Source organism: Chelonoidis abingdonii, chromosome 4 (assembly GCF_003597395.2).
Source record: "Chelonoidis abingdonii isolate Lonesome George chromosome 4, CheloAbing_2.0, whole genome shotgun sequence".
NCBI classification, from domain to species: domain Eukaryota; kingdom Metazoa; phylum Chordata; order Testudines; family Testudinidae; genus Chelonoidis; species Chelonoidis abingdonii.
In genome coordinates this window covers 14,324,896-14,349,262 of record NC_133772.1, presented here as the reverse complement: position 1 = coordinate 14,349,262, position 24,367 = coordinate 14,324,896, and the positions used below count along the sequence as shown (strand labels likewise).

At 41.7% G+C, this 24,367-nt stretch overlaps 1 protein-coding gene across 3 annotated transcripts in view; it reads left to right on the top strand.

Moving 5' to 3' along the window:
- The window catches only part of SRGAP2 (SLIT-ROBO Rho GTPase activating protein 2), a 245,483-nt gene that overhangs the window by 181,857 nt on the left and 39,259 nt on the right, over positions 1 to 24,367 (top strand). For 2 of the 3 annotated variants that reach the window (XM_075064850.1, XM_032792531.2), the window contains exons 8-13: positions 2,122 to 2,223; positions 4,629 to 4,826; positions 14,807 to 14,910; positions 18,610 to 18,621; positions 19,981 to 20,011; positions 24,281 to 24,341. In XM_075064850.1, the coding sequence (XP_074920951.1) occupies positions 2,122 to 2,223; positions 4,629 to 4,826; positions 14,807 to 14,910; positions 18,610 to 18,621; positions 19,981 to 20,011; positions 24,281 to 24,341 (508 nt within the window). Of the gene's footprint in view, positions 1 to 2,121; positions 2,224 to 4,628; positions 4,827 to 14,806; positions 14,911 to 17,931; positions 17,958 to 18,609; positions 18,622 to 19,980; positions 20,012 to 24,280; positions 24,342 to 24,367 lie in introns of those variants that run through there. The other variant, XM_075064849.1, reaches the window with a different exon arrangement.

Genomic DNA, 24,367 nt, shown 5'->3' with positions numbered 1-24,367 from the left:
GGAGGGAAAACTGCTACGCAGGATGAGATGGGGACAGTGCAACTTCCATAAGCAGCTTCTTCAGCTATCCATACACTGCATTTATGGCAACCTCCTCAAAAAGGCCACCTGTTTGATTCCCACCTGGGAGTTGAGGGGAAGGCCTTGGAAAAGGGGGACAGGCAAATATAAGCCATGGCATGGATTTCTGTAGACTGCAATTGACTCATTTTGAGTAAGAAACCAACTGAAGAGGAAAGCAGCTAAATAGCTGTGATCCTAAAGATGTAGAAACACCATTGTTCCCTTCCCATACATGCATCTTCTACCTATCCAGACTTTTTGTAAAATTTATCAAGCATACCAAGGAGACTGCTGAGACAAGGACTCTCAGATTAGAAGACTGAAGTAACATCTGAAGGATTTAATCATCCCATACAGAGCCCAGCTCTGCTTCCTCAGCCACATTGCCCTCGGCTGTTAACATGGACACGTCACTGGTGCTTTCCAGTTGCATAGGTTTGTGGAGGGTGCAGCAAGAGACGGAAGAGAAATCAACTTGAAATATCAACTTGATGACTTTCTCTCCCCTCTGACACCTCATTCCTAAGACTGAATTGGAGAGCTCTTGCTTGCTAACACACCAGTGGAAGAATATTGTACCCTTATATATAGCCCCTTTTTGTTAGAGGAGCTAATTCAAAGAAAATTTATGCTGCAGAAAGAAGCCAGTATTCAGAGTCATTAACCTTTGCTACCTAAAGTGATTCCTAGAGCCCTGCCACTGCCTGAAGAAAAATAGAAAAACAAGGAATTTAATATGCAGTTTTATGAGACATTTGATTGTGTAGTCCTGGAGCACAAATGGTTTGTGGTGCTTCACACATTTTATGGTGACACAATGCAGTTGAAGGAATTTCATTTTTGACAATGAAAATATATTGCTAGATAGCTTTATCCATTGTGTCTGCGTATCTGGGAGCTATGTTTGGGAACCAAACTGAAGCCAGCTCACAAATCTAAATGGTATTTGCATGCAGTGTAATGACTTAAGTCAGTTGGCTGGATGTCTGGATTATCCCAGCGAACACGAGGAAAGGCTAGAGAGATGTTTCCTGATGGCCAATGAGCTCTTTCATTCCTAGACATACAGACACAGTGTAAGTCTGGCTGTCTCTTCTTCAGTGATGGAATGGAGGGCTGGGAACATGTGAAAACCCTGAGCTGGAAAGTGGCCTTTTTATTCTATACTCATACACAGATTAGTGTCCCTAGGAGAGTAAAAAGGACGGCTCTCACCCAGCCAACTCGGTTTCTAGTTCCACGTATTCATTCCCCACCCCCCACCAGATATCCCTACTCATGAGACTTGATGGTGTCCTGCTGACTTGATGTGTTATGTCTGTAGGAAGGTTTGTACAGGTCTCCTAGGATTGTTGGGGTGGTTCTTGTATGTATGAAATTTACTTATAATATGGGGGAGCGGGTGTGTGGGTGTAGAGCTTGATTGGCAACTTGAGCCTTAACAGATTGTAGCTTTCTGCCATGATATCAGCAGTTTATTCTTACCAAAGCGCATGGCTGTGAAATGTGAGCATTCTCACCAGTACTGAGAGATCCCAGTGTTTAGTATGTAAAAAGATGCTTGCCCAGCTGTCACACAGCAAACAGGTATAATCCTTCCTGTAGCCACGAAGAATACTAGATACCCCCAAGTGGACAAGCCAAAAGCCTGCTTTTTCCCTTCACAAAGTACTTGAGTTGTTAGACCAAATTCTTCCCTGCCATAAGCTGACATAGATCCCGTTGAAGTGTCTGGGTTCTGTTCAGCCTGTGGTCTCTAGTGCAAGTCAGATGTTTCAGGATTAGCTCATTGACAGTGACTCTTCTTTCTCTTACTCAGTTCTTCCTTGTCTCTCTCTTTTTTCTCTCTCTCCTGTCTTGTTTGACCTTAAGGGCAGGGGATTATAATTCAGGAAAACATGGGGTTTAGCTTTGGTTTGTTTTGGCTTAAATTCAGAGACTTCTCAAGCACTAAAACTATCACTATCGTTGGACTGTTTAATACTGTAATGCAATAATTATGACTTTCTTGGGTATTGAAAGTACTGTGGCTCTATCAAGGGGGCTTCTTTTTTGCAGGTGTCACAACTGTGTGCCCAGCAGCCAGTCCAGAGTGAGTTGGTGCAGAGATGCCAGCAGCTGCAGTCTAGATTATCTACACTCAAGATTGAAAACGAAGAGGTGAGCTGCTAAACTGCTTGCAGCATTTGCAATATTAGAATCTTTTCACAGCCCAGGGACAAGGGAGTATCCCATCTCAGTAAGCCTGTTTGCGCTGACCTGTGTAGGGAAGATGTAGAAGGAGGGCAGCAGAGGGCTTCAGTGTCTGTATCCCTGGCTTTCCTTCCCAGCAGCTTTGCATGGGGCAGAAATTTTGAAGACAAATCCAGTGTTTATCCTTTTTCCCAATCTGAATTGCTAGGCTTGGCCACGTCTCAGGAAGCCGCATCTGAATAGCAAAGGATCAATGATCTATCTTGTTTTAAAAATAATAAACCTCAGGCAAGTCCTAATTTTTGTTTCACTTGAATGTTTAGCTCTCATGTAAACAATAGACTCTGATTTAATACAGTTCTTCCTTCTCATGGTTTATAAAACAAATCTATACTACAAATGTATTCCTTACAGCTACTGTTGAACATGTTTCTTTGTATTCAGCCTAGTTTTGCTGGCAGGTACTGGAGTATTTCTCCCATGTGAAACAAATGAGATGGTAGTCTATATTGGAGAATGTCTTTGTAGAAAAGAGCAAATACCAGAAGCATTTGTTGCTGTTGTATTTTGAAGTCTCAATCTCTTGTTTACTTGTCTGGCCACAGAAGTCTTTACAAATGTGTTAAAAGCTGGTGTCTAAATTAAAAAAAGACACAAGATTGCACATCTGTACCTGTGCATTAGTGGTTTTTTAATTTGTATTTTAAGGTTGCAATCTGAACAATAAGATACTAGAGAATTAAGTGCTTACATGGCAGTTGTTAGATTTTTGTGTGTAATATTGATACTATACTGTTAATAAGGAAAAAATGATGGTACTTGAAATATCTATGTTCAGTTACTTAAAAAACCTAGAAACTATAATCAGTTTCTGATATTCAAGTCCATCTCCTGTTCCATTTGGGCATAGATGGCGTGGGGCGGACAGGAATTAAGTAATGGTACTAAGCTGATTTAGGGTTCAGTGCTTGTGATCAATAAGTCACTATCAGCTTCTCTAAGTGAAGTATACCTTTTCTCCTTCCATTATCTGCTATTTCAGACAGATACTTAAATCCCAGGAGATGGGAAATGGGTTTATATGAAAAAACTGGAGGCAGAGTGAGATTCTTGCAGTCCTTACTGTGGGGTGTTTGCAGTGAATTGGTTTAATTGGTTGTGCCTGTGTAGAAGGGCAGGTTTTGGTACCTGTTGTAAATAGCAATTCGGCTCTTGCCAAGTTGGGTGGCTACACGTTTGGCACCTACTCCTTCACTGCCTGATGTCTGTTCGTTCACTGTGCACAGAGGTAAATGACCATGCAAAGTGCAAGGCAGAGAAGAAACGAACGGTGGTTTTTTGAAGATCAAGTGAATCTCTTTTGAAAAGGAGATAGAGGGAAATCCGCCTTTGGATCATATTGGCACAGTGAGGCGCTCCCCCTCTTCTGTGCTGCCTCTTTCCCTCCTCTAACCCTAAGCATTCATCCCATCAAGGTCTACTATCTTTCTCAGTCTCTTTGACCTGAAAGGATTAAATGGATGGTATTGCATGGGGAGCCCCTCAGAATATCCAGTGCATACCTCCAGCCCCCCTGTAATTTATCATCCTGTTTGTGCAGTTCCTTTATAGACCCCAAGCAAGGAAGACACTTTCAATAAAAGACTTGACAAATTACAAGGAGGTCTTACTTTAGTGCAGTGTGTTTTTTATTTTTTGAAGCCCAATAGATTTAGTGACATGAATAAAATGATTCTGAGCCTTCCACCTTTCCCGCAACACTTCTCTTTGCTATATGGGCAGATCCCCCTATTTCCCCCGCACCAGGGCACTAGAATAAAGCTTTCCTTACCACAGGGTTTGTACAGCATACAGCAGGGGTTGGCAACCTTTCGGAAGTGGTGTGCCAAGTCTTCATTTATTCACTCTAAAGTAAGGTTTCGTGTGCCAGTAATACATTTTAACATTTTTAGAAGGTCTCTATGTCTATAATATATAACTAAACTATTGCTGTATGTAAAGTAAATAAGGGTTTTTTTTAAATGTATAAGAAGTTTTATTTAAAATTAAATTAAAATGCAGAGCCCCCAGACCAGTGACCAGGACCTGGGCAGTGTGAGTGCCACTGAAAATCAGCTCGCGTGCCGCCTTCAGCGCTCGTGCCATAGGTTGCCTACCCCTGGCATACAGCAATGCAGATTTATTTTGCTGCTAGCTGGTTGTTTACATGGACTGTGCTCTGTTAATTAGCAGAGCTTGTACTGTGGTTACAGCCCATAGGACTCAAAGGAAGTCATATTAATAAAATGTTCTGGGACACCGATCCCCTGTTTTTCACCTGCTGATTCTCATCTTTTTTTTATTTTAACTCCTCTTTGTCCTTGCTGAGGCAGGTTAAGAAAACTATGGAAGCCACACTGCAGACTATCCAAGACATAGTCACAATTGAGGACTTTGATGTCTCTGACTGCTTCCAATACAGCAACTCCATGGAATCTGTCAAATCCACAGTCTCTGAAACTTTCATGAGCAAGCCAAGCATTGCCAAGAGACGGGCCAATCAGCAAGAGACTGAGCAGTTCTACTTCACGGTAAGGGATTTGACTCGCAAGGTGTTCACAATGACAAGAAGCTCTCAGGAACGTTTGAGATACTGCATTCATTGCCCCCTTATAGATACTCATGACTGTATTCTTGTTCTCTTGAGTTTTCCTGTTTAATCTCCAGGGACAATTTTTTAATTTTTATAGGAAGCCATTTGAATCTACTTAGTAATGTTGGATAGCTCTTCCTGAAACTAGGAGATCTGCTTATTACCAGGTTTACACTTCAGAGGAAATGAAAATGGAGCAGAGAGCCCCGGGTTAGTCTTAGTTTGAAAGAATTTAAAGGGACAGTATTTTAATAATTTTTAAATTTTGATAACTCATGCTTAATGAGTTTAGCTATACTTTGTCTTCCCCCAGTAGGTAAATGCTGACAACTTTGATTTGCTTTGTTGCTAATGCAGAAAATGCCACTGTGGCTCAGTTATTCTTTTCTCAACCTCGGCATCATACTATAGGCTCCAGTCCAGTAGCAGTCCAGGATAGAGAGCACCTAGTGGAGGCCCAGGAGGTCATGGCAACTCTGCATAGGTGCAGTGGGTGGCCTGCATGCTGCAGTTGCAGGATCAGGGCACTAGATCCATAATCAGGAACTTGCACTGTTCCTGACAAAAATGATCTGCTGTAGATCCATGAAAAGGGAAAATTAGTGTGTTCCTGGTTTAATCTTGCTGCCACCAGAGCTGGTTTTTTTTTAAATTAAAAAAATTAGGATAGCTCCATTACTTTAATTTATCTCCTAGAGCTGGAAGGGACCTTGAAAGGTCATCGAGTCCAGCCCCCTGCCTTCACTAGCAGAATCAAGTACTGATTTTGCCCCAGATCCCTAAGTGGTCCCCTCAAAGATTGAATTCACAACCTTGGGTTTAGCAGGCCAATGCTCAAACCACTGAGCTATCCCTCCCCCCATAATTTGTTAAAAAACAAATTATGAAACGTTGGCTTTAGATTTTTGTTTAAAAAAAGTCATATAAGTACTTTTGTCTACTGAATAGAATTTAGCATTTGGATTGTAATATGGCCAGGTGGGTAAAATCTGGTCTCTCTCATCAGCCTACAGTTGAGCTGAAAGGACAGAGCTTAAAATTGGGAAGGAAATTTACCCAAGTGCGCACACAGATTTGGTCTTGTGGGAAAAACTAGGTCACTCAAAGTAAAAATTCCAAGTTTCTTCTAGATTTACTACCTTTCAGACCTGCATGTATTTTTTTTCCTTGAGTTGTGATCACTTAGGTTGAGCTGCTGCATCATTTCATATTTTGAAAATATATTCTTCCAAAAAGTAATTGAAAACCAAACCTATACAATTCATTACTCTGACCTCTTTTGAGAGCCTACTGCTATATTTAAATCTCTCCTATTCCTCTTACAAGAATGGTCTTGCTTATTAAAATTGTGAAGTTCTGTGCAAATTACATTGGCTGACAGGATGGTTTTTGTCAGGTCTTGTCTAATAGTAAACTCTCCGATAAACCTGTCATCCCTTAGACAAGCACTCCAAATGCTTAAAAATAGTGCATTAAATGTAAAAGTATTCTTTTAAGGTGAAACTGTCAGTTAGCAAAAAGTGGGCAGGTGAATTGATACAATTAAGAAGCAATTGACTAGCCTGCTTGTGATTATGGAACTAGAAAAATTATCTTAAATTGAATTTCAGGTATTCCCTCTAGAGAGAGCAGATGCTGTATGTGTAAATATTCATGTGCTCATAGGGTTAGTTTACTGTGATATTTATCTATGCACGGTACTTTTCCATTTCATAGTGTTAATATCCTGCTCCCATGCAGCCAGTCCCAGAGGATTGTAGGGCTTTCTCCAAGAAATGAAGGTGCTATTTATCATGTCATATGCAACCATGATAAAATAACTGGGAACTGAATGAGGCTGATGTATGAAGGACCTTTAAACTGTCAAAGCAGATACTTTATTGATTTTTTTATTGGACAGACTTTTATACATATCCTTAAGAATTCCAGACTTTGAATCTGTAAAGATTGGTTGTTTCCTCATGCACAGAAATGAGCTGATGAGCATTAAAGAGAACTACGACAAAGCCATGGTAAATGCAGTATTGTTAGGAGAGCCAAAATACACAGACCTTTTAAGGTACAGAACAGACCCATGTAAAGGAAAGATACTTACCTCCTCTCATTTCTGTATTGCAGATCAAATGTGATGCATATACACACACACACATGCACCGTGTGTGCGCATGCGCACGTGTGCATATACACGCACACATGCACAATGCTCACTGGAAGATAACAAGAAACAACTTTAAGTATCAACCTAATCCTCTGGTCCAAATCAGTATTTACATACCATGCTGTTTGCTTTTGAACTTTTCAGCATTCATATACTGTGGTGGTAAGTACAATATGTAAGAGGGATTCTGTTCAGAAAACAAGTTTAAATTTAATAGTCTGCGAAGGATAGGAAGGAAGGAGGACGACTCAGTTTTCCCATCTGTAAAATGGGGATTAATTTTGGCTTTATAGTTAATTATAATAGTTCTAAAAATAATAGTAAGCAACAATACAGTGCTTGCTCTCTTCAAAGTGCTTTACAAAAATGAATTAATAAAATTTGACAAAACTCATGACATGAGTAAGTATTTCTAATTTCATCGATAATTAATTTTACAGAAATGTCTTGCTGCTTCTCTCAATGTATGCTTTCTCTTTTAATCACTGCCATTAGCACAGTGATGTGGTGATCTGATTTACTCATTGCATTCTGGGAACATCGCTAATTGTGCTGATTGCATTCATGTTTTTTTTAAAAAAAAAAAAGCCTGCTCTACAATTTGAGATGGAGCCAAGATATGGGACATGTGACAACTATTCCATGTAGTCTCGAAAGCATAACCTATCAGGGGGTAGCCGTGTTAGTCCTGGATCGTTAAAAGCAGCAGAGAATCCTGGTGGCACCTTATAGACTAACAGACTTTTGGAGGCATAAGCTCGTGGGGGGCTACCCACGTCAGATGCATGTACGTGGAAATTTCCAGGGGCAGGTATAATGAGCTAGCAAGCAAGCTAGAGATAACGAGGTTAGTTCAATCAGGGAGGATGAGGCCCTGTGTTTAGCAGCTGAGTGTGAAAACAAGGGAGGAGAAACTGTTCTGTAATTGCAAGCCATTCACATCTTTGTTCAATCCTGAGCTGATGGTGTCAAATTTGCAGATGAAGAAGCTCAGCAGTTCTCTGAAGTCTGTCCTGAAGTTTTTTGCTGCAGGATGGCCCTTAAGTCTGCTATAGTGTGGCCAGGGAGGTTGAAGTGCTCTCCTACAGGTTTTTTGTATATTGCCATTCCTAATACTGATTTGTGTCCATATCCTTCCGTAGAGACTGTCCAGTTGGCCGATGTACATAGCGAGGGGCATTGCTGGCATATGATGGCCTAGATCACATGGGTGGACGTGCAGGTGAATGAACCGGTGATGGTATGGCTGATCTGGTTAGGTCCTGTTATGGTGTCGCTGGTGTAGATATGTGGGCAGAGTTGGCATCAAGGTTTGTTGCATGGATTGCGGTCCTGAGCTAGAGGACTATGGTGCAGGGTGCAGTTGCTGGTGAGAATACGTTCAGGGTGGCAGGTTGTCTGTGGGCGAGGACTGGCCTGCCACCCAAGGCCCTGTGAAAGTGTGGTTATCATTGTCGTGGGAGGGGAGGTTTCTGTGTGGTGGTGGTTGTAGATCCCTGATGATGCATTTGAGGGTTTAGCTGGGTCGATGTGGTGCCAGTGGAGCGTTGGTTCTTTCTGGTTGTCTTGCAGTTAGGGGCTCTGGTACACGTCTGGCTCTGTTGCTCTGGTTCCTTATTTCCTTGTGCGGGTATTGCAGTTTTGAAAAGCTTTGTGGAGATTTTGAGGTGTGGTCTCGCTGAGGGGGTAGAGCAGATGCGTGTACCTCAGCGCTGGCTGTAGACAATGGATCGTGTGATGTCCCGAGATGGAAGCTGGAGCATGAAGGTAGCATAGCGGTCGGTAGTTTTCGATACAGGGTGGTGTTAATTGTGACCATCACTTATTTGCACCATGGTGTCTAGGAAGTGGACCTCCCGTGTAGATTGGTCCAGGCTGAGGTTGATGGTGGGTGGAAGCTGTTGAAATCGTTCGTGGAATTTTTCCAGAGTCCCTCTCCCATGGTCCAGATGATGATGCATCAATGCTAGCTCAGGTAGAGAAGCCCATCCTAGCCACAATGGATGTAGAGGCTCTTACACAAACATCCCACACACAGATGAATACAGGCTGTCAGGAACAGTACCCTGATGATGTCGCAGCAGTTGTGCTCCGAACCAGGGGATCAGAACAGGGATCAGCTCAGGAACCAATCCATGCAACAAACCTCGATGCCAACTTTGCCACATATCTACACCAGCGACACCATCACAGGACCTAACCAGATCAGCCATACCATCACCATTCATTCACCTGCACGGTCACCAATGTGATCTAGGCCATCATATGCCAGCAATGCCCCTCTGCTATGTACATCGGCCAAACTGGACCGTCTCTACGGAAAGGATAAATGGACACCAAATCAGATAATAGGAATGGCAATATACAAAACCTGTAGAGAGCACTTCAACCTCCCTGGCCACACTATAGCAGACCTTAGGGTGGCCATCCTGCAGCAAAAAAACTTCAGGACCAGACTTCAGAGAGAAAACTGCTGAGCTTCAGTTCATCTGCAAATTTGACACCATCAGCTCAGGATTGAACAAAGATTGTGAATGGCTTGGCAATTACAGAACCAGTTTCTCCTCTCTTGGTTTTCACACCTCAGCTGCTAGAACAGGGCCTCATCCTCCCTGATTGAACTAACCTCGTTATCTCTAGCTTGCTTGCTAGCATATATATACCTGCCCCTGGAAATTTCCACTACATGCATCTGACGAAGTGGGTAGTCACCCACGAAAGCTTATGCTCCAAAATGTCTGTTAGTCTACAAGGTGCCACAGAAACCATAACTGCCTGTCTGCCTTGGTAGCAAAGCAGGAAGATGTACTCTAGTTTACACTTTGCTCTATTATGCATTCCACCTGCTGGAAAAATTTAAACAGGCTCAGGGTGGGGGAGGGTATTAAAGGTGCGTGGATTTGGGGACGACAGCCATTGCAATGTGTACATGGTCACTAGTTAACAGACCCTCCTTTCTGAGGTCTTTGCAATACAGAAATTGTATTATGACTGCTATCTTTCTTTGTCCTTTTGCGTCTGATTGTACTTAGATTAAATCCAGGCCAGAAATTAAATCATGTGGAGTTCACACATACTTTTGTGTTTGTTTTTGCTGTTTGAAACGGAATGCTGCTGGATCTTCATAATTCGTCAAGAAAAACCTGCACGTTTTGATTTTAAATGAACATCCTTTTTATTTGTGTGCTCCTGGAAGATGGCAGGCTCCGGAAGGTTGGATTTAATGTAGTATGAGGAAGATATGAAATACCAGTAGTCTATAGGAACCATTGTTTTCTTTGTAGCAGCAATAGGAGAACTCTGCACGGGGCACAGTGTTCCTAATGTAACTCACAGCCTCAGAGACGAGAAAAAATGTCAAACGCATAATGTATTTCTCTGGAACCCTAAGTGTTTGATAAGCTCTATATACAAGAATCTCTTTTCTTGCCTCTGAAATGTGGCCACATCTGAAATAAAACAAGGCAGTTCAGAGTGGCACCACGCAAATTTAGGGTAAAATGTGATGTTCATCACTTCCTATCCTAAATAGTGATGGGTGTGTATGTGTCATATTGCAAGGGGGAATTTGCAGGTAGCATTGCTCAAATTCTGCTTTAGCCAGGAGGCTGGAGCTAAATCCCACCTTCTTTACTCATAAGTTACTTTAATGACCTCAACTGGCCAGGAGAAAAGTTTTGTTTCCTTCATGAGATGGCACCTCCAGTGTCGCATATGGAGCACCCTGGGTTTTCCAGAAATATCCATCAAGTGCAGGCCACCTTCAGCTCTACTTTGATTGCATGCCATAGATAGTACGGCTATTTTTAAAGCTGTTTCAGATTGTGGCCTGTCTGCCTTTTCTGCAGCATGGTGCATGGGTCACTTTAGGTTTAAGCTAGTGTAAACGGTGGATTCTTTGTAATCTGAAGTCTTTAAATCATCATTTGAGGACTTCAGTAACTCAGCCAGAGGTTATGGGTCTATTACGAGAGTGGGTGTGGCCAGCAGTGAGAACTAGGACAAAACCATGGTGGATGCAGTACTGTGAGAGGAGAGGGAGAACCAAAATAAATAGGTGTACTTCCTTTATATGGGTCTGTTCTGTACCTTAAAACACCTTTCTCCTCTCATTTCATACACTTCTGTATTGCAGATGTGTGGCATATGTACATAGGTCCCTTCTGGCCTTAAAGTCTGAGTGTCTGTGTGCAGCTCCTCAGGAGCAAGGATTCATGGTCAAATGGGATCCAGGAGGGCAATCTTGTACCTCATTATCAAATAGTTATTTGTTTTAATGGGATCTTGACTGACAGCAGGAAGTAAACCGTTGACCTATGACCAGTCCTGCAACAAAAGGTTTCTCTAATCACTGCACGACCTAGCCCAGTAATGCTTTAGCATCTTCTTCTTCCACATCTCAGTGAGGTGCACTGACTTTACAGACAGTCTGAATCTTCATTTTAATCTTCAGTTTCTCATTATTTTAACTCTTTTTTTCAAGATCTGCTGGTATCTCATGGGAGATTTTTTTAAAATCCATTCATTAGAGGGCTTTATGTTGTTGATTTTCAGGATTGTCTCATTCCCTTTGACCACAGTGTTCTGTGTGGTGTTTGTGTTTGGTAACTGGGGATACTCTCAATAGTATTTGTCTACTAGAAAGTCATGAACTTGTACTGCTGATCTAATGATATAATGTGTTGGATAATATCATAATTAGCTGGTATGAAGAATGCTGATACCAGACACTTAAGAGCCTGGCGTTAAGTAAGGAATAAGCAGAAGACCAGATAGAATTTCAGAGAAACACAGGTTCTATTTTCATGCAAATAACCGTCCGTGTGGCCTGTCCATATCAGTATTTAATATCCCTAGCTGAACAACAAATAGGATAAAGAGGCGAAAATTGTGTTTAAGCAGAATTGTGTCTGAGGATATTTATCAATTTTGCCATTAGAAGTCAGTGATTCTTTAATACTATCTGCACCTCCCTACAAATGGCAACCTTTTACATTCTTCATCAATATGCAAAGAGATGCAGCCAAGAAATACAGTAATGCAATTCCATCAAGGTGGTTCATAAACCATGACAGTAACTGAAGCATTTTGTCACAAGAACAAAGATGAAACTTCATTACACGTGTTAGTATTATATTATGGAATTAAAGTTTGTATTTGATTTGTTTTTCTTTTATGTTCCATATGTCAAAAAATTTGTACACACTTCCAATGTTCTGCCCAACTAGAAGGAATAGAACTGTCACTTCAGCTGTGGGGGAACGGATGGCTCAGTGGATTGGTAGTGGGGGAGAACATATCACAGCTATGCCACTGATTCTGCTCTCATCGAGAATGGTGGTAGTTTAAAATCTGTAGCTCTTGGGTACTTTCATTTCAGCTCCTAGTGGACATGCGAACACCCCACACAACGGATTAGCCCTCTTGTTGGTTCTCTAAGCCAAGAGGCCAAGAAGCGAAAGGATCATGGAGATTGAATGGCCCTTACACCTAGAGGTGGTCCCTCCCTGAGGGGAATGATATCTTCACAGGCCAGTGTGAGCAAACGTTGACTTGCTGTTGTCCTTTGTGTACTTGGTCCATGGAAAAATAAGAGTTCAGTACGTAGGGCTGCTAAACCGGTAGCTCTTTGCAGAACAAAACATACAGTTTTTTTAAACTGTGGGGTAAGGGAAGGGGGAAGCAAACTAGTAATTCTGATGGAAATTTTTGAATTTACTCTATTCTTTCAAATATACAGCTTGTTTCCTTGCTGTAAGTTGAAGTGTAAAAAGCCCCTGACTCAGCTCCCCACCTCACAACAATAACTAATAATATAAAAATAAAACCAATAAACTAAACATTGGACAAAGGAAAACGCCTGCATTTGGTTTTTGGCCTGAATAACAATGAAAATCCAGTTTCTCTTGGGTGTTCATTATAATGTCAGAAGGTGCCAGGAGATAATAAATGCAGAAGTAAAGCAAGAATGAAATAGTCTTACTTTTCTTCAGAAAGAAGCTTAGGTCTCTGGAGAAGCAAGTTTATTTGTGGATCTTTAAACTTTTGATTTACCCATTGTTGGCCACACGGACGGTTATTTGCATGAAAATATTTTGCGCCTATTCAGCTCTCCTTGACTTCTGTCAGAGTTGAGAGAGCACAACATCTTTCCGAATCAGACTTATCTCCCATCCCAACTCCCTGGAGCATGAAATGCAATATCATTTGGCCATTTTGCATGAGGTAAGCAGGGATGAAGCCGCAACCTGGTTGTCTGTCAAAACTTGAGTGAAATTGTCTAGATCTGAATGGATGGATGTGACTCTTTTTTTTAAACCTAAATGATTAGAATGCAAGAAGCAGCCTATGCTTGGAATAGATTTGGACAGATTCTGGGAGGAAATATCCAGTCAGCACGAAACTTTGGTACAAGGTTCTTTTGAAGGTTCTGAAATGTTTGGTTATCTTTAATTTTTAATTTATTTTTCCACTCACTTCGCTGCTTCCTGGTTTCATCCAGGACCAAAGCTGTTGATGTACCCGTCCACAACAAAGCCATATATCTGCAAATCTCCCAAAAGACTTACTTTTGATGAAATTCCTACTCCGGTTGTTCAGACTCAGGAGCAGCATCCTGATTTTTGGCCACTAATTAAAACCCAAATGCCGATCTTCTTTGTAACTGACTTGTCTCTAGAAACTAACAGTCAGCGGCCCCACAACTTGGTGCTTCTGGGCTCCTAAATAGTTTTATTTTCCCTTGATACTGTCTATGTATCCTGTTCCATGATTCTTCTCACCCTTTAAGTATATTTGTAGCGTGCCCATTGTTATGACCCACACAAGACCAACAGAGTAAAATAGCACTTTAAATTAATACACCATTTGTATTTCAAGGAGCTTAGTCTAAATTTGACACTACAAAGCTAGAGTGAAAGACAGTGGATAGAAATGAGGTAAGATGGGGACAAGAGTTGGAATAATTTATCATAGGATATTGTCTTCCCTTGAGCTCGCTTTCTATTGGTTCCATTTTTGAAATGTTGTAGTGTATATGTTCATCACTAATATTTGAGCAAAATATTATAAATGCTTAACCTCTTCCAACTGTAAACTTGACACTGATTTTCTATACAGCACTCTGTACACTTGCAGCATGTTAGCAATGAAGAAAAATGTATTGTCCTCCAGAATAAGTGGTGAAACAGTTTATAAATCTCTTCTGAAGAGCTGAAAAACCTATCCATCTTAAGAGAAACAGAGTATAGTCCGATATTTTAGCTTGAGATGAGCAGAGGAAATGTCATCTTTGTTGGGTTTTTTCCTTTCCTTATTGTGTGTCCAGAATAGAGGCAGATGCAGTATCTGACGAGTAAAGTGGGGTGAGAGAGGTTAAGTGAGAATAAGCACAGTAGCAGTCTTTTAGTTTGTTAAAACAGATTGTTCATTCAGTTGTCGGTGACGTGATGAAAGTGCATTTCTGTCTCTCTCTCTGTCTGGAGAGCAGGGTGTAAGACAGCCACTTAGATGTCTCAGACATGCCAAGCATTCAGCTGCGAGTCAGTCCATATCTAGACTGGGGCAAGAGAAATGAGATGGCAGATTGCTAGGGTATGGGCTGAGACTCCAATATACGTCTGTAGATTTATTTCATCCTTCTCGCTATAGAGTTTGGTAACTACAGTTCACAACTGTATGCAGAGTCCAGCAGACCAAAGGTTGTCAGCTGAGAAATAAACACCCCTTGATGGTTTTGCTTTTCTCTTTCACCCCAACAGAAAATGAAGGAGTACCTGGAAGGCAGGAACCTGATCACTAAGCTCCAGGCCAAGCATGACCTTCTCCAGAAGACACTGGGAGAAAGTAAGTCTGGGACCCGCTTGTCGCTGCATTAGACAATCATCTGTAGTTATTAAATTAGTCAGCTGACTGAGCGTAACTGTCCTAGATTACCAATGCTAAGTGGACATATTCATGTTTTATGAATTTATTTTTCCAGCCTGCTTGGTGCAGCACTATGAGTGCTTGAGTAATTGTGAAAGGCAAATGCAAATACTTAATGAGGTACTAATGTGCCTCATCTGTTTGTTTAAATGAAGCATGTACCCACTCAGGGCCCCCCTCTGTTAATAATCTGAATAGAGGTAAACCTTGTGATTTACTGCTGATCTTAGAAGCATTGCCTCATTCGGGTGGTAGAAAGGTTTGTTTGCATGGTAGATGAGCTGCTTTTCACTTCTGTAGGTTCAATCCAAACCAGGCTAATGCAGAACATGACCTTTATTCGTGGAAATAGAAATTTCAGAGCAGACAGAATGTGTTGCGCCTGCATTCACTTGGTACAAAGCAGCAGTCAAGATTGAATGTTCCCACCACTTCTGGCCAAACGCACACCTCAAGCAATGCATCCATGTCTGCATACAAACCTCCCCCACCAGCATTTGTGAAGAGGGTGGATTGGCAGTCTCAATATCTAGTACAGGGGTAGGCAACTATGGCACGTGTGCCGAAGGTGGCACGTGAGCTGATTTTCAGTGGCACTCTCACTGTTGGGCCTGGCCACCGGTCCGGGGGGCTCTGCATTTTAAATTAATTTTAAATAAATCTTCTTAAAACATTTTAAAAACCTTATTTACTTTACATACAACAATAGTTTAGTTATATATTATAGACTTAGAGAAAGAGACCTTCTAAAAACGTTAAAATGTATTACTGGTATGCGAAACCTTAAATTAGTGAATAAATGAAGACTCGGCACAGCACTTTTGAAATGTTGCCGACCCCTGATCTAGTCTGACTCATAGAACCTTATGTTTACATGATTGCAGGGCCTGCTCTTCTTTGCTAGGTATCTGAATTGAAGGCCACAAAATTTATAGTGCGCAAGTTGTCTTCTGGATGAGAATTTAAACAGTGTGCCAGGTTGTAAAATGTTTGCTTTCAGGATAAAAACGTTCTTTCTCTCTCTCCTCTCACCCCCGCCCCCCCCCCCCCCAAAAAAAAAAGCTTCATGTTAATCAGACTAACCTGTAGGAACGTGAGGGAAAAAGATATTGTGAAGATTCCTGGGTTTGTCTCTCGGGAAAGGGAATCAGAAATGCTGTTCCTTAGAGCATTTTCCTCTGTCTCTTAAGCATCTCCAAATGACACCCAACCTTCCCCCTGTGACTAATCACATCCTGGTTATAGCTGACCCGCCCATACCATGACCTCTTTCCTCTGAACCTTGCCTGCCCCTTGAACTGATCTCAAGCTGAGGGCACGAAGGCAGGAGCAAGAAGAATGTTTAATGTGTATGGTTGTATCTCTTAGATTTAGAGGGCCCCTGCTGTTTGTGTGCTTTGCTACGTTGAACTTCTTTGGAGCTGAGCTTGGATAGGGATCTCGGTTGCATGTCAGACAGATGGAGCAAGAGCCACTTTAAAAACAAAAACAAAAAAAGCACACGCACCACAAACCTGCTGTTGTATGTGAGATCAAAGGCACCGAGGTGCATATGCCTCCAATCCAACAGCAAGGAAATCAATGAGATGAACAGAGTGGGCGCTCAGCATCCAGCTCCATTTATAGAAATGTCACTTAACTAGAGGGTGGGATACTAAAACCCTTTCACACATTGCATCAGTCTCTCTCGCGAAGTTTTGCCCACTGAAATCAATGCACAGCTGTATCTCTCTCCAGGACACTGGGGGTATGTTTCTATATTTTTTTTGTTTTTTGTTTTTCTTTAGTTAACATTTTTTCACTCCTCTTGCAAATTACCTTATCTAAAGATGACAGGTTCTGGTAATAAAATACAGCAGGTCTTCCTTCGACAAGTAATTATGTCTCTACGGTCACATTTTCATGCTTTAATAAGGCCCTTGCTGTTGCCACTAGCGTGTCAATTTATAACGTCATGGAATATTCCCATGATGGCCAGTGGACAGAGGTTAGGAACTTCTGGATCTGTATAACATTTTTATAAATTATGCACCATTTTGGTTAAATGAGCTTTTAGCGTCAGGGAGGGGCAAAGTGGCTCCTACACAAAGTGTTCTATTGATTCTCGCAATCAACAATGTTAGCCCTTTGTTACACTCTCTTACTATCCAGCAGGGCAGGCAAACATGAATGCGAAGGAGGCATTCTCTGGGGAAGAGGCAATTCAGTGCGGTGTTAATCACGCAAGCTGTTGATGTTGATTTATCACCTTGGATGTCTGGCCTGGAATGTTAGGTAGGCAAAGGTGCTTGGCCAAAATATTGTCTCCTTTTTTCCTTTACTGTGCTATTTTAAAATGCTGCCTGTTACTCAGCAGCAGCATGAACTGTCCCCAAATTGCAAACAGAATGAAAGTTCAATGGAACAATTTGCATAATATGATTGCGAGAAGATAATCATTAAAGCTCTGCCTCCTGAAATAGCCTAAATGCTAGCACGTTCAAGCCTGTGCGTCTGCGGCAGTCGGTGTTCATCTTCCTAAGTGGCTTCATAAAGTATAACCCCCCCCGCGTCCCCTCTGCGGGAAGGAGGAGGAGGGAGATGAGTTGAAAAGTGCTAGTCTTGTGTGCGTGTAGTCAACAATTATAGAGCAGTCTGCCATGGAAACCATTTTCAGATTACAAATGCGTCCGACGAGAGAGTCCATTCACGGCAGCTTGAATGCGGCTCTATCTGCATTTCCTGGTCCGCCACTGGGGAGCTGGGCTTGCCAACAGGCATGGGCTGTCATGATCTTCATAGCAGCCGGGTTACGTGGTGGAAGCAGCACATTGTCACTCTTAAAGCTGCTGTCTCCTTCCCCATATGTCCCCCCTCCACCCACTTCCAAGTTAAGGCTTTGCATGTCCGTCAAAAGTGTTTTTCCCATTTCTGTTCCTTGTGCAAGCCTTTATATTCTTTTTTTGTCGGTTCCCTACAGGTCAAAGGGACTGATTGCTCCCTTGCAGGCTAGGTCGGGATGTCTCAATAAACATTGTTTAAAGTGAGCGTCTTCCCAAAAGCACAACGACAAGTGGTAAGGGGACTGCGAGTCACCAGCTCAGACCTGTGTAGATTAGGAGTCGGTGTGGTAGGGTTTCAAATTTCCTGTGAAGCAACACATCTTGAAGGCACCATTGCTTTTGTCTGTTTTCTAGCCTGTTTAAATTGTGTTTTGACTTTCACTAACACCACATTGCTACATCCACCTCAGTGTCGTAACCCGTAAATGTGGGGCCCTGGGACTCTTCAGGATTTATGCCATGTAGGGGGGACAAGAGCCAAGCAGCAGTCTTGAGAGTGCTTGTGCATTGCTTTAATCTGGGGTGGTTTGTGGGTGTGTTTGTGTGGGGGGGAAGAGAATGGTCATAGAGGCGTTTTCTTCTCCTTGCCCTGTTGACCTCATCTGGCTTGACTTGGAATTGGATTGCAGCACAGAGAGAGGCAATGAAGAATAAATATTTTGCTGTAACTGAGGCCAAGTATCAATCATGGTGCTGTAGAAGTCACCAAATATGTGAAACTCAGCCTCTCATCGCAAGGGGTGGAGGGGCTTTCTGTGAAATGTGATATAGTTCTGTCTCTCTGAATTTGTTTTAGGGGGCTGTGTTGGCCACAGGGATTGTGCAGTGTGCTGGCTTCTTAAAGTGTGGGTGATTACTGCAGATCTGAAATCATTACTCCATTTTCCCCATTCTTCGCAGTAAAGCAGATCTGAAATCATTACTCCATTTTCCCCATTCCTCACAGTAAAGCAGAGCTGACACGTCCTAATTAGGGTCTGACATCTGTAATAATAAAATATTATTCACTGTGAAACAACTTTCAATATCAGAAGCATTTTCACCAATAGTCTAAAAGATACCTCACTGCCTGTGACAGCTCATGAAATCTGCTTACTTGCTTTCTCTCATTACAGCTCATTCTTTAAAAATAATTTCTGCAAAATGAATGCTACAATTGTGATTCTTAAACACAATAAAATTGACATACTGAGAATTCAGCAGTCAACTGTCCTGGCAGGCAGTTGGGTGAATGATCCATTAGACTTTCTCTATCCTTATCTCCCATGATTCAGTTTTACAGAAAACTAAGAATTTCTGAACCCCAGAAATAAGATAAAGGACTTTTAGCAGAGCAAGCTCAAACCTCCTTCAGATCAGGCCCTAATATCCACCTGCATAAACAGTAATTATGAAGCCATTTGTAATTGTGATCTTGTTGTTTGGAAATGGTTAACTTGGTGTCCATTTTTTATTTTTTTATCACAGGTTATTACAAAGAACGCATTAATATGCTTATTAACAGCACAGAGGGAAACCAGTTTACTTTGTTTTCCCCCTCTCCCTGTGGCTTTAAATCAGTGGTTCTCAAACTTTTGTGCTGGTGACCCCTTTCACATAGCAAACCTCTGAGTGCAGACCCCGCCCCCCCATAAACTAAAAACACTTTTTAATATATTTAACACCATTCTAAATGCTGGAGGCAAAGCGGGGTTTAGAGTGGAGGTTGACAGCTTGCGACTCCCCTTGCAATAACCTTGCGATCCTCTGCAGGGTCCCGACCTCCCCAGTTTGAGAACCCCTGCTTTAAATCATCCAGTACAATGGACCTACTTTGGACAGGAGCTCTCTGAAAACTATAAAGAACTTGATTTAGAGTGAAGAGGTTTATATGCTGGATTTCCTTATGGTTGGAAGGAAGAGATTAAGTACAGTCTTGTGTCAAGGCAATAGGCTTCCCTCTTCCAGTTTCAGGATTACAGTACCTTTTATGTTAAATCACTTAGGCTTTCCAAAGTTCCTGTGAACTGACAGAGTGTAGATCATTGAAAATGTTTCCCATATCTGGCTCCTTTCCCCACCAAGACTAATGAGTTTTTGAAATATCATACAAACAAGTATTTTGGTTGTCAGTGGTCACCTTGACGTTTGCCTGTGTTCTTTCCTCTCCATCTTCCACCCATGGTCCGTTCTGGGCTTCTGATCAGTGGCAGACGCAGCTCTACTATAAGGAAGCAGGTAATAAAGAACTCATTGAAGCATGCAACTCTGTGTGTAGGGATGGGGGTTATTTTTGTATCTGTCTCTTGCATAGAGCTTTTTCGTATGTTCTTTTTGAGTGTTTGGGAATGCAAGAACTGAAATGGTAAAAACCTGGATCTTCCATAAACCTTTCGCAGTCACCTTTTTGGGCAATAACAAACTTCATTTTTATGTTTTCTGGTATTTGGAGAAAGATCTGGTGTCCAGAATTCCATGCAAGTTTGATGCAGTTCTGTATTCTGAGACTGTAACTTCTGGGCAGGCATTGGTTGAGATATTCAAAGCCATCTGTCAGTTTTTGACATGCATCTTCCGTTAAAGTAATAGCAACTTGGAAATCAGGACTGATCTTTTTGTGTTTTGTACAGTGTTGAGTGGATTATCCATACTAAGCCAACAATAATGATATTGGAAGGATGATATTTCGGGGAGGGATAGTTCAGTGGTTTGAGCTGTTGCCTGCTAAACCGAGGGTTGAGTTCAATCCTTGAGGGGGCCATTTAGGGATCTGGGGCAAAAATCTATCTGGGGATTGGACTAGACCTCCTGAGGTTCCTTTCAACCCTGATATTCTGTGGTTCTATGACTCTGACTTGGAGCTCAGGCATTCTCAATTACTGAACATTTTTGGTTAAAGACTGATACTGAATCAGCTCAATAACTTAGTTATAATAGTACTTGCCCTTCTATAAAGCCTACCATCAGAGGGGCTCAAAGCATTTGGCAGACATTAATAAGTTGTGTGACATAGGATAGTATTATCCCCATTTTACATATGGGGAAACTGAGTCACAGACCATGAGTGATTTTCCGCCTTGCCACACAGTGTCTGGAAAAGCTTGGAATAGAACTCAAGCTGTCTGACTCAGCTGCTTCTTGAGACATTTTACCATCTTCCTACTCATCATGTGGCATCATTAAACTCTGTCCTATAGTAGTCTTCCTGAAGAACAGTAGGTAGGTTAGTTATATGGTTCATATGAGATATACTCTTCACCAAGAGTATTCCTTTCAATCTGTTAATTTGTGACAGAATAGGGCAGTGGTCCCCAACCGTTTTGTTTGGCGGGCGCCAGCTGAAGGACCGTGGTGATGGTGGAGCATCCGCCAAAATGCCGCCAAATTTCAGCGGCCATGCCTCTCGATGACGTCGCTTGTTGGTGGCAAGTGGTGTCATTGAGAGGTGTCACCGCTGAAATGCCACAGAAATTTGATGGCGACGCCTCTCGATGATGCTGGTTTCCGCCGACAAGTGTCGTAATCAAGAGGTGTCGCCGCCGAAATGCCGCTGAAATTCAGCAGCATTTCGATGGATGCTCCACCGCTGGCCAGGATGCGGGTGCATTTAAGTGTCCCTGTGGGTGCCATGGCACCCGTGGGCACTGTGTTGGGGACCCCTGGAATAGGGTAATATATTGATCCTACTTCAGTTTATCTTTACCCGTGACAGGTGTGTGTGCTTGTGCTTGTATCACTGTCTTTTATGGGTGGAACTATCAGACCTGCTTGTCTGTGACGACATTACCCACTAGCAGCCTACATAAATGATGAGCATAACTGCCGCACTAAGGTTCATAGTCCATGGTTTCCTGCTGACGTATATTATTTGTACTACTTGTTCTCTTTTTAATTCACATTTCTATTAAATAAAGTTGTAACTGTGCGCTGGCCATACCTTTCATGATAAAAGGGACTCCAAGGAATTCTAAGGATGCTTGCTTTCTTTTCTGTCCATAATGGATGACTTATTGCCTTTTAAACTATGACATTTTAATAACAAAGGAACTAGATCATGTTATCCTGGGATAGGAAGGAGCTGGAAAAATTTTCACATCAAATAGAGACCAGATTTGACTTGAAACATCATTTTATCTGCTCCTCTGGTCCCTTTTTCATTCTTGAGCAATAGCTTACAGAGTCTGTCTGCTGACACTTTTCGTTAGCCAGAAAGTAGGTCGCAGTTGCTGTTAGAAGACATGGTATATAGCATGATAGCCAGCACCATGCGTGTCTTGTTAGTATGTTGGTAGTTTGAGGGAAAAGCAGACTATATTTTACATTTTTCTTTCCTATTTAGGAAATTATAGGCAAGATATGTCCCTTGCTGTATTTTGAGCAATGATTATAAGCTGTGTTTAAAATCCAGTATGCTGATTTTTTGAAAACCCACTTTCCATGTTACATCTCAAGATTTTTGGCTTTATCATAATTTAGTATGTAGGCTGCTGTGCTGCAGCTAGATGAAATGTATAGTCGTAGTTATTTTTGGATGCTGGAGAGTAGGGGGGAGTTTGTAGAAATATCTGTAGTGAATAAAAGCTATATAAATTAAATGAAAATCTGAATCTTTATTCTCTAGCTGCACATGTAGAGAATTTGCATTTCATGTTTGCAGGCTCTCCTATGCAGAGCTAAATCTTTTGAATACCCTGAACTCATCTGTTGTGGAGATAGTTGCTTTGTTTACACACTAGTAACACTCTTTTTCAACAGAAAGTGAAATAGCTGCATGTTTTTTTTTTTTTTTTTTTTTTTTTTTTAGCCATTCACAGTAGTGTTTGAGGGCTCACAGTGTATTCTGTACTTCATTGGAGATGACATACTGTGCCCTGTGACTTGAAAACCTAAAACCTGTGCCTCAAATAATCCACATGAAATCACTTGTGTGTGGCTCTAATAGTTCTTTTGAGTGTGACCTACCAATTTAGATTGCACATCTGAAATTATCTCTTTGAGGACAGAGAATGTGTGTTTCTCTGTAAAGTTCATTTGGTGCCTGTCTCTGAAATGAGCTGAGTAAATCTGTGGTGCTATTTGAATGATTATTAATAAACTCTTTGTCATTCGCCAAGTAAGCTGCAGGTTTCCATAGTGTTTCAAAGCACTGTTGTATTGCAAAGTGTGTCGTCTTATATGGCTTGCAGAAAGCTACTGCAATTCAGATAATGAAGAGGGAAAATTGTTAATTGCAAAATTACATTGGATGTTTTTCTAAAAGATCTGCTCTGGGAATTACTTTGGGGAAGTTCCCTTGCCTGGGTTATACAGGAGGTCAAACTAGATGATCACAGTGGTCCCTTCTGGCATTGGAGTCTATGAATTAAAGGAATTCTACAGCTCACTAAAAGGAAAACCACTAAATCTTTAAAAATATATATATGTTGAATTAAGTAACTTAACCTCTGTGCCTTATCTGACTCTTTTCTAAAATGGGAACAGTAATACACTATCTCACAGATATTGTTGAAATCTAATTGTTTGCAAAGTATTTTGTGATGGTCTGAAGACAGGGGCTGGAAAAGTGCATTGAACTGTTTGCCTATTACACAACTTCATCACTGAATTGCTTATGGTGGAAATTGGCAAGCTAGAAAGTGTCATTTACTGTGTTCTGGCGCAGGCCCAAAGAACAGCTTGCACTCCAAGCTGTCATTGTGAACTGGTATTTTTACAGTACTCAGTGCTTAGCCCAAAGGTCAGTGAGCACATGACATATGAAATGTTTTTGCAATAAAATGTCAGGCGCTTGTTCTGCAAAACTAAAATTTGTCATGTTTGGAATAAAGGAAAATCAATCTGAAAAATGTACAAATATGGAGCCATGAGGGCTGACTGTGGAGAGACCTCATCCAGAGGGCCACAACTTTCTGTGGTCATGCCCTGCATGAGAAGGGAGGGCATAGTAGGTTTTCTCTCATGTTTCTTCTCTGACACCTTGTGTACCAGTTGAGCCATAGGTGTTTGTGCAGAGTTAGTCATTGGAGCAACACCAACTGGCCTTCTCAAAGAGTGACCTTGGCAAAGCTGGCCAGCCACAGGTAGTTCATATGACACCATTGGTGCTATAACATTGCTGCTTCCAGAGGCATTGCGTGGAGCTGTGCCTTAAAGATGTTAATGCACCCCAATAACGGTCTTCTCCACTGAGTCCAGAGCAGAACTGGTGATCCTTGGTTTTGACTTGGTGCTTTTTCATTGCACATAGATATATTTATTCCTGTATAGCGTGGGATGGCAGTTACCATCTCTGCAAAAGGCAGTGTTATGTCTCTGGGATAATTCACAAACCAAATAGTACCTCCTTCAGAGACTGCTTCAGGCCCTGTGGACAGCTCTGTTCCCAATCCCTGACAGAAGGTGTATTGCTCCATGAAGTTTTGCTTGTGGATTTCAGAGTTGGTTTTTTATTTTTAAGTCAGCTTTGTGCTTGACTATTTGTTTTAATTTTCTCCCTTGGTTGCTCAGGACTCCAGCCAAGCCATTCCCCTTGTGGTGGAGAGCTGCATACGATTCATTAGCAGACATGGTAAGTTTACTGATAACAAAGTAATC